The 10675-nt window shown below is 35.6% G+C and overlaps 1 protein-coding gene across 1 annotated transcript; it reads right to left on the reverse strand.

The window, feature by feature from the left end:
- LOC131393673 (olfactory receptor 13C2) lies at positions 1-957 on the reverse strand. The gene has a single exon (XM_058524723.1). It carries the CDS (start codon positions 955-957, stop codon positions 1-3), a length of 957 nt encoding a protein of 318 aa, XP_058380706.1.
- Positions 958-10675: the final 9718 nt, after the last annotated feature.

Consider the following 10675-nt stretch of genomic DNA (forward strand, 5'->3'; position numbering starts at 1 on the left):
TTACATGTTAAAAACTTTGCTTCTCAGTAGGTGTTTTACTGCTTCCTTCACATCCTTGTTCCTAAGACTGTAGATTACAGGGTTCATCATAGGAGTAACAACCCCATAGAACATGGATATAAGTTTGTCAGTAGCATCCATGTCATCTGAATTAAGTGTCTCTTTCGACTTGGGCTTCATGTACATGAAGAGAATCGTTCCATAGAATATTATCACCACAGTCAGGTGGGCTGAGCAGGTAGAGAAGACTTTGCTTCTCCCCTCAGAAGACCGAATTTTGAGGATGCTGACAACGATTAATGTGTAAGACATAATGATTAATAATAGTGGTGTCAGTATAAACAATGTTGTGGCCACAAGCATGATGAACTCATTGCCTGAGATGTCAGCACAGGCCAATTTCATGACAGCCAGAATTTCACAGGAGAAATGATTGATGACGTTATGCCTACAGAAAGGCAATTGTACTACAAACACAGTTTGTACTGCAGAGTTGACAACTCCTATGATCCAGGACCCAGCTGCCATGGAAACATAGGAATCCTTGCTCATGATGACAGAATACCTCAGAGGGTTGCAGATAGCCACATACCGGTCAAAGGCCATCATGCCCAGGAGCACACACTCTGTTGTCCCCATGGCCAAGCCGAGGAACATCTGCACTGCACAGCCAGTAAAAGAGATGGTCTTTCTTTCTGAAAGAAAGCTCACCAGCGTGGAGGGCGTGGAGGTGGTGGTGTAGCAGATGTCCAAGAAGGAGAGGTTCCCCAGGAAGAAGTACATAGGGGTGTGAAGGTGGGAGTCCAAGATGCTGATTAAAATAAGGGTGCCATTGCCCAGAAGGATGACCACATACATTATTAAGATGAGCACAAAAAAAAGTAGCTCAAGCCTTGGGTAACCAGAAAGCCCCTTCAGAAAAAATTCCACCAGAATGGTTTGGTTTTCCCGTTGCATTTTACTGTTTCTCTTTTACCTGTAAGACATCAGCGTATGTTAAAACAATGTATTCTACTATGATTACTTTCAACTGTGTACCAATGCACAAGTGCCATATACTCCCAGAGGAAAAAAAGTAAAAAAAGAAAAGATCAAACAAAAAAGAGAAGAAGTAAAGAAAAGTGGACTGAACAGAGGGAGAAGGTATGACTGGAGAAAGGGAAGGGAAGTGGAAACTAACATGTTTCAAGCTATACTCGATATGCTATGTAATTCATTTAATCTCATCCCAGTTCTAGGAGAGAGGTATTATTGTCCACATTTTACAGATAGATAAATGAAAGCAGAAATCTTAAGGAAACTTGACTAAAGGTATATATACAGCAGAGCTAAGATTCAAACCTAAATGTTCCTTGCTGAAGCCTGATCTTTTTGTCATAGTTGTCATCACACCTGTTAACTAGAGATTATAATAAAAATGAGTATTGTGTTATGTGTAACTAAACAATAAACCATTTTCGTTGGCTACAGACCAGCACACAATAGATAATGATCTTGCCACTTCTTGAAATTATACTGTTATGCTTATTATCGGTCTTGCCCAGTAGCATGTAAACTTTATACAGGCAGGTACTCTTTCTTCTTTACTGCCACAGTCCCAGTACGATAGAGGGGACAGAGTGACTGATGTTCAAAAATATTTGTTGAATAAATGAATAAAATCAATGACAAAATAATGACTAACATTTCTTATTCTGTGCCAATCCTTTACTAATTGTTTTTGTGTGTGTGTGCATTACCTAATTTAGTCTGAAGAGCAACCTATTAGGCAATTACTGTTATCATTAACATCATCTTCCTCACCATATAGAGGAGGATAATAAGGCACAGAAAAGTTAAGTAATGGGCTCAAGGTGAAGGTCATATAGCTAAATAAACAGTAGGGCCAGGACTTAAGCCCAAGCCATATGGCTGCAGAGTACAAGCTCTTAATTGTTCATTTTGCAAAGAACTTGTCTCACAGGCTACAATACCTTGTCATCTAATTGACAGTACTCATATTTCGAAAGAAATATCAGACCAAAAAAGGTGATTGGTCAGAAAGAAGCAAGATTTCAACATGACGATTTGAGAGCAGTTGATTTTGATACTTTATATTTTACTAGGAAATTATTCATAGAATGACAACAAATGTGTTGTCATGGATTTCCATTTAATCCTTATAATTCTGTGGTCTCCCTTATATGAGAAGTTCTAGCTCCTTTTTCATTACTATTCTCAACTGATTTTTTTTCTTTTTAGTGTCACAAGGGGGTTTCCCGTATTATAAGTCTTCTCTCCCCCCCCCAAAAAAAAAGCTTTTGGATAGATTATCCTTTGCACATTTTTTACAGTTTCTTTTATGAGAGTATTCAGTCCATTCACTTTAGAATATAATTGTCAATGTACTTCATTTTTTTCTTTTCATACACTTTATTTTTGTTACTTACTTATCTTACATTACTGCATTCTTGTTTTTCCAACTTACTTATTTTTTCTGGTTAAGTTGTCATTCACTATTTGTTTTCATTAACTTGAGCACTTTACTCAGTTTTTCCATTCCAAAATTGGTTACCTTCTTATTCTCTACTCTCATAATTTGACTTATAGGACCCAGCCATTTGCTCATAAAGAGTAACAATTTTTTCCACTAGAGAGCTGTCTAATCTCCTAAATTATCCCTCAAACACTAAATGAAGATAGAACTACAAGAATACTTTTATTCTTCCATTTTTATCCCCACCCCCAAATCCTCAAATGTTACTGGGATAATTTAGAAGTGTTTATATTTTCCTTATAATATGTCTTGTTGAGAATTCTTCTTCAACCCTTACATTATACAAACTTGGACGGTCAGTCTTTATTTATTTATCATTATATCTACCTCTGTATATATCTACTTATTGATCATCATCGGTATCTCTCTCTTCTCATTCTCTTTTATTCTCTTGAGAACTGTATTTTACTTTATCTTTGGTTAGGTTAGAGTATATCTGAAGAATTTTCCAAAGATGAAAATGTGAGTAATATATTATCTGAATTCTTATAGATCATCAAATATCTTCTTTTTTAATTTATTTAAGTGCATAACTTTTGACCTACATTTAAGAATATATGCTAGGGAAATAATATACATGATTATAAATAATATACAATATATAGTTATATATTATATATAACAAATATATGTATAATACATAACATATAAATATATGTCAAAATATATATTAATGTACACACATATGTATACATAAAGTATGATTTTTATTGTTAATTGATATTCTTTATTCTATTTGATACTTTGAAGTTTATATAGGTAAATATACATACATATATTAGCAGAAACGGTGTTTAAAAAACTCAGTGACCATAATCCCAGGGACTTTCCAAACAGAGAAATTTCCTAACACCCCTGGCTGTGACCTATTCTTTAGGTGACTATACACTGATAGCTCATAGGGACAAGACATGGTTTCACCTCTAATGACCTCGCCATCTAAGGATGAGGAAACAGGTACTGCTATACATTCTCAGTGAACATAAATTGGTACATCTCCTGTGGAGGACAATTTTGCAATAATTATCAAAATCAAAAATGCATACATATAACTTTGACCACAGGTTTACTTCAAGGTAATTATCACACAGTCATGCTGGCACATGTGTAAAGTGATTTATATACAAATTGATTCACTAAAGTATTGTTTGTAACAGCAGAGTGAAAACAATTTAAATTTCCATGACAAGAGGACATATAAAAATAATGGAATACTATTCTGCTGTTAAAAACAATAAGGAGCATTTTGTGAATTGATATAGAAAGATCTTCAAGAAATATTCAGTGGAAAATGTTCAGAACAGATTATATGGCACACTAAGATTTGTGTAAAAAAGATTATATGTGTATGTGTCAGTATGTATATATATACATACATACCATTTTGCTCCCACATAGAATATCTCTTGAAAAATAAACAAGATTAGTTTGTTATCTCCAGGAAAGGAAATGGATAACTTATTCGCAGGAATGGAAGATAGGCTGTTTGCACTATATCATTTAGTACATTTTTAAAACTTTGAACCTTGTGAATATATTACCTATTTATAAAATAAATAACATTTAAGCTAAAGAGTTCTTGCCTCTGAGATTCACAACATTTCTCCTTTCACTTTTCCAGTGGTACACTACATGAAACCATCCACTGCCACAGGACACAACCACATATGTTTGAAAATTGTTCTAACTTGTTCGGTATCACACACTAAATGGGAATTGCTGTAGATTAGCAGGTACTTTAAACAGTCACATTCTCAATCCTCAATATACTTTACATGGTATCATTAGGATTTCCAGACCCGTGTCCAGCTTCCGTCCCACCATCAAGCTGTAAGCTATTCTTTGACCTGGTTATGGGTCTACCTTCTACCCCATATCCTTTCTTCTCCATTCAATGTTTTACTGCTTTTATGAGCTAATAAAATTCCTAGAACAAAATTACAGCTCAATAAATGTTAGCTATTATTCTTGTTCCGTTCTCAAGTCCAAAGAGCCTTCCCTCTTCAGAATCCCTTGTCTACCTAACTTTATGAGGTACTTTGCTCTAAATCTCAGGTCCATCTTCTCAATTTCAGCATACAGTAGGATCACTCCAAACCCAACCCTATTTCCCTATTCTAAACTTCTTGGTGATCTGCTGGTTAAGATTTGATGCTTTCATCTCCCGGGGCTAGGGTTTGCTTCCCAGTCAGGGAACCACACCACCCATCTGTCGGTTATCATACTGTGGTGGCTGAGTGTTGTTGTGATGCTGAAAGTTATGCCACCAGTATTTCAAATACCAGCAGGGTCACCAGAATGGACAGGTTTGAACAGAGCTTCCAGACTAAGACAAACTAGAAAGAAGGACTTGGCCACTCACTTCCCAAAAAGTGACCCTAAAAACCCAACGAATAGCAGTGGAGCATTGTCTGATACAGTGCCAGAAGGTGAGAGGATGGCACAAAAGACAAAGAAGGGTTCCACTTGGCTGTACACAGGGTCGCTAGGCGTTGGATTTAACTGGAGGGCACTAACAACAACAAAAACTTTTCTTATCCCCAGCTCTTAACATTCTACAGCTTTACATAAAATTTGCATTTTATAGAATTTTTCAGTTTTTCTGGGTTAAGGTGTAAACCATTTGAGATCCCAAAGGACATTAGGTACATGTGGAGTTCACTGAATAATGGAGGTTATATATACACCTGTGAAAGTCATCTTGCCAAAACCGTTGTCCCATGAGCTACCTGCATGCTACCCAATATTCTATCAATCATGTTCCATAATATAATCAAGAGCACAGGCTTTGGAAGTAGGCTTCATTCGAATGTCATCTCTGCCCCCTATTAACTACGTGACCTGAGAATGTTCCTGATCATCACCATCCCCAGCTATAGAATGAAGCTAAAGATAAGATGCACCTATACCGTATATTTGTTGATAAGATTAAATGAGATGGTGTATGTAATTCAATTAGCACAATAATGGTTCCCACTGTTAGTTTCCTTTATGCCTCTCTTTTATGCTTCTTCCTTCTATTAAGAGTTTTGACATCTCTGATCATTGTCTTTCTGTGAGGTCCGGTATATGTAGCTTAAAAGCTTAATCAGATCATACACAGTGTTCTGATAAATGTTTTATTATTTTCATATTATATTCATATTATTTCATCTTGCGTACAAATCCTAATACACTTTATCATACTTACTGCAGTATTTTGGATGCTAGAAAATTATGTGGTAAAAAGGAAAAATCACCCAAAGGATTCAATTTACTCCCTAAAAAAATAGAATTTTAAAAAGGTGTCAGCAATTTCCTTGCCTTAAAACACATGGCTTTTTTCTGGCTACGGGTATTTCAACATTTTTAGCAAGCCCTTTAACATAAAAAAGAAAATGAAAAGTCATTTACTTTTACAATTATAACCTAATAATAGAAAAGCAAATATTCAAAATAGTCACCAATTTCACATGCAAATACACTAGGATAATGCCCAAGCAGATCTCTTTCTGGCTCTTCATTGCCCTGGTAAATTATCTTTTCCAGATTTCAGGAAATGATTGTGTTCAGGTTTTTTTCTTAAATCCAAATTGGTCATAGTATCCTCTTCACGGGTTACCTCTGTACAAAGTGTCTCTAGCACAGTACCTGGCACATAATTCACCTGATTCCCAGTCGACTGAACCAGATGGAACTGAGTTGTTGCCAGGGGACCAGCAAAGACTTGTTTCTGAAGAATTTTATCCTACAGAACACAGAGTCAGCTGTCTACTGTGTAGTGAGCCTCAATTAGCTAAAGCAGATGGCGGAGCACCCAAATACTTGGTACTACACTAAAAAGTTACATGTTGAGACAAAGTAATTCACACCTGCAGGGCAAACTCCTTTCAGTTTGTTGCCCAAGTGTCTTTGCATGCAGAGCTGCTCTGTTAATCTTATAGCCCTTTTTGTTCCTACTACACTCAGTGAATAGACTATAAATTCTATTTCCAATATCAATCTCTCCTCAGTGAGAAAAACATCCCATTTTCAAACTTGACACCTTTAACCCATCAGTCCAACTCTTGCTCACAGCCGATAAAAATTTTTCTCTTGTCTTTGCAGTAACTTACCTCCAAACCAGAGGTTGCCTCTCTGTCTAGGTTGCAGGAACAGCAGATATTCTCGTCATGCTTTTCTACTTGCAGCCAATCTTCATGACTCCTCCAAAGAGGCAGCTACTGGTGAGTAATCATTTTGTCGTAGAGATTCATAGATTTGTTGACATTTGTAGAAACAGGATTGTTATGATTGTGATTACTAGGATAAATTCCTCTAGTTCAGATAAAGTATCATTAGATTCTTCCAGTTCAAAATAGAAAGAAAATTAATATTTAGCAATAAATTTTAGGAGGGGGAAATTTTCCCTGAAGCCCAGGCTGAAACACTACCCCATTGTGAAGACCCAGAAATACCTAAAGAATCTGCTTCAGGCCTTAGGACACAATTTAACTGTTCTTAAGGACCTCTATAAATCCCCATGCAGAACTTCAAATTGCTTCAGAGACGAAATATGTATAAAACTTATGAGACTTCAGAAATAAAGCCCTAAAGACCTAATTACAGCCGACCTGTTATTCTATTTCATACACAAAATCAGAAGGGGGCTTGTGCATTGTCATCAAAGTTTTCCCAGCTGAATTCTCTCTCAATCTCTCAATCTCCCAATGTCTCCCTCTCTCCCTCTCTCCCTCTCTCTCCCTCTCTCTCCCCCCTCTCTCTCTCTTTCTCACATACACACACAAACACAGCATTTTGGAAGTATAATTGATTATTTACTGTACAAACAAATTTTCTGTTCATTTTGCAGATTTAGCTTATAGTAAAAGTTGTTTTTTTGAATAAACATTTATATTACAAATATTCTAACAGTAATACACACTCATTGTAAAAGAAGAAAGAATTTTTTTTAAAGAAAGGAAGGAAGGGAAAAGAGAAGGGAAAAGATGGTAAGAAAATGAAATAAATCATATCCTCAGGCAACATAGAGAGGTATAAAGAACAAAGCTGAAGATAAATTATAATTAAACAATCTAGTGATAACCATAGTTCAAAAGGAGCCTGATCTTCATTGTAAAACAATATAATAACTCAGGCTAAAATCGTTTGCCCTTCTCTCCTGAGTATCCACTGAGGCACCTTAAGGATAGATACTTGGAATGATTTTTTTCTTTTTCTTCTGTTTTTTCTTTTCTTTATTTTTTACATTTATTTTTAATAAAATAAGTTTAAATTATTACGTCCGGATAGAATTCTGGATGTGAAATGAGTGGGTCAAAATAAATGAAGATTTCTATGCATTCAAAGGATAATAGTAACATGCTCCCACCAGTGGGATGGTGTTGCTGATTTTCTCTTGCTCTTATCATCACTGGTTGTTGTCAATAGTTCTTTCTAAGCTAAAGGGCTTACAATAGTATCTCATTATTGCTTTAAATGGCATTTTTTAATTACTAGACATATTTAACTTTTTTGTGTGTCTTAAATAGCTGCATTTCCTTTTATATGTGCAGTACAATCCTGCCCTCTACCCATATTTCAATTAGGTGTTTTATATTTTCTAATCACTTCTGTTTACACAAAATTCATTGCATACCTTCTCAATGAAGCTCATGGTAAGAATCTATGTGAATATAAAAATGCCCATGATACAGTCTCTACCTCCAAGAATCCTATAAGTAGCAGGTAAAATATCTATGTAATCAGATGATTTCAAGAAAAGCTGGTAAATGGCAATAAAAATGATGGCTTAGCGCATTATGGAAGCATAAGTGCAAGTAACTCAGAATCAGGAAATAATTTCTAGGAGCGGTGATACCTGAACTGATTCTTAATATGTGAGTGAGAATTTGAGAGGCAAGTAATACAGGGAAGGTTATTCCAGGAAGGCAAAACGATAACATTAATGGTGAAAGATAAGAAATAGCATGATGAAGGCAGGAAAATAAAAATAAACGCAGCATCACAGGAACATAGAGAGGCAGAAGGGTGTTGGTGGAAGATGAAACTAAACAGACCACAGCAAAGGGGTCCCTATGCCATCAGTGTCAACCGGGGCTGAGTTACAAACGACAGAATACACTCTGGATTCCTTAAACAGAAAGGAATAATTTCATTTACTATTATTATTAAATGAGAGTGTGGGAATGTTTCATGCAGTAATTCCTTCCCAGTGTTCTCAGGAAATTTATATTTTCCAAATCACAAATCCTAAGAAAAACTAAGTCAGAAATTGGAAAAACATAAAAAACTTTCAAAATATATTTTCTGAATGAAAGATCCTCAAGAGGCTCAAGTATTAAATAAAGCACATCAGTATTATAATGATAGTGTATTTGTCCAGAAAATTTGAATACATGGGGACATGAAGACAGATGACTTGCTTTTCTTTTCTTCAGACCTTGATTATACAACCCTGTGAGGGGGGAAAAACACTCCTGGTGTTCTTCTGTGAGGAGAAACATGCACATTAAAATTTCTATTTGTTTTAATTAATTTTTTATGAAAATTTTATAAATCTGATATAAGACTAAGACCTAGATCAGTAATCCCAGAGAGTTTGTGGAAGCGTTTGGACTTAAGCTGTGAGAAAAATAGCAAAATTAGACTCTGAGTATCCAGGATGGCTTGTGGGTCAAACACAGTATGCCTGACTCCAGAAGTCTTCTGCCTTCCTGGAATTCTTAGGGAGGAAAAGTCCTTTGAGCTGGTGTGTGGGAACTAATAGGTTCTTATAGCCAATGTTGTCAGGGTGTGAATCTCATACATCAATTGTCTCAGCCTTTGCCATCAGATTTCATCTGTGAATAACTATGATGGAAGCTAGAGGTATTTAAGTATAGTTCTTGACTGTTTGATATTCCTGCCACTAAAATCAAAAAGTGAACTTGGAAAAATTAAATCAATATACCTAAAATTCCACAAACATTTAACTCTTATTTGTCTGTGTAAAATACATTTATGCCCAACATCCTCTGAATTAACTGATCCCTCAATATAAAGTTCATCCAGGCAAATGGATTTCCTACAATGTGGCTCACTCCTGAACACACTCTCTCATTCATCTTGGGCTGTAAATTAGAAGTGTTCTTCAGATAGAGTAAACATTAGAAAAGAAAGCCAAGGAAAATCAAATAATGTCACTTTCTGTCCAACATCCCCCAGTCCTCTGCTCCTCAGACACTAAGGTCACAGAGGTAGTTAATAACAGAAAGAGGACATGAATGCAGGTCCACTCACTACAAATCAAGAGCTTGGATATTCTTCTTCTGAGATTTGGAAAAGTATTGGAGTTTCCTCAGGATATTAAAGAAATCTGGCTTCTTCTAAATGGGCAATGATAGGACCCCCTATCCAACCGAACACTTGTCCACATTACTATCTGGACCAGTAGACTGGTTTTCAAACTCAGTTTTAATTTTGCAAAATTTTCTTTATGTTAAAGCTAACACGTAAGCTGCAACAGAGGATGGAGATAAGACAAGCGTACCGTGACTGATTGCACAGGCCCTGCCCTTAAGCCTCACTTACCCATTCTCTCAATAATACCAAATGTGGGCCTCTTTATGCTTCCACAGGAAAAATATTCTAAATATTGAACAAGAAAATAGTATTTAATGGCTTAGGAGGATTTAGAGATTGATGTGAAACTACCTCACAAGGCTTTCCACACCTGGAAAATGTGGGTGCAGTGTTTTGGGTTTTTTCTGTTTTGTTTTATCTTGTTTTATCACAAGAGAGAACTTTATTAATTTTGCAAGATTAATGAAGTGTTGCCTATGAAATAATGTTGTATAAAACAGTGAACATAAAAAGACGTAACACTCAATTCCAATATTGCATAAATACAGGATATGAAAGATATTGTTCAAAATGTCCAAAGGTGGTCATCTCCTAGAGTTAAAGTAATAGGTGATCTCTCTCTTTTCCTTATCCTACTATCCTTATATTTCAAATTCTCTATAATGAGCATGCAATAATTTTGAAATGCTGTATGTCATTATTAAAAATTTTCATGTAATATATGAAAGTGCAAAAAAGTAAAAGTAACCAAAATTCCAACATAATCTTCAAGTTTCAATAATGTTTAATGTGTTCACAATCCAATATCTTTTCCAT

This window comes from Diceros bicornis, chromosome 28 (genome assembly GCF_020826845.1).
Source record: "Diceros bicornis minor isolate mBicDic1 chromosome 28, mDicBic1.mat.cur, whole genome shotgun sequence".
In the NCBI taxonomy this organism is placed as follows: Eukaryota; Metazoa; Chordata; class Mammalia; order Perissodactyla; family Rhinocerotidae; genus Diceros; species Diceros bicornis.

Coding starts and splice junctions, on each gene's coding strand:
- LOC131393673 (XM_058524723.1), bottom strand. CDS start 957: ATGCAACGGGAAAACCAAACCATTCTGGTGGAATTTTTTCTGAAGGGG.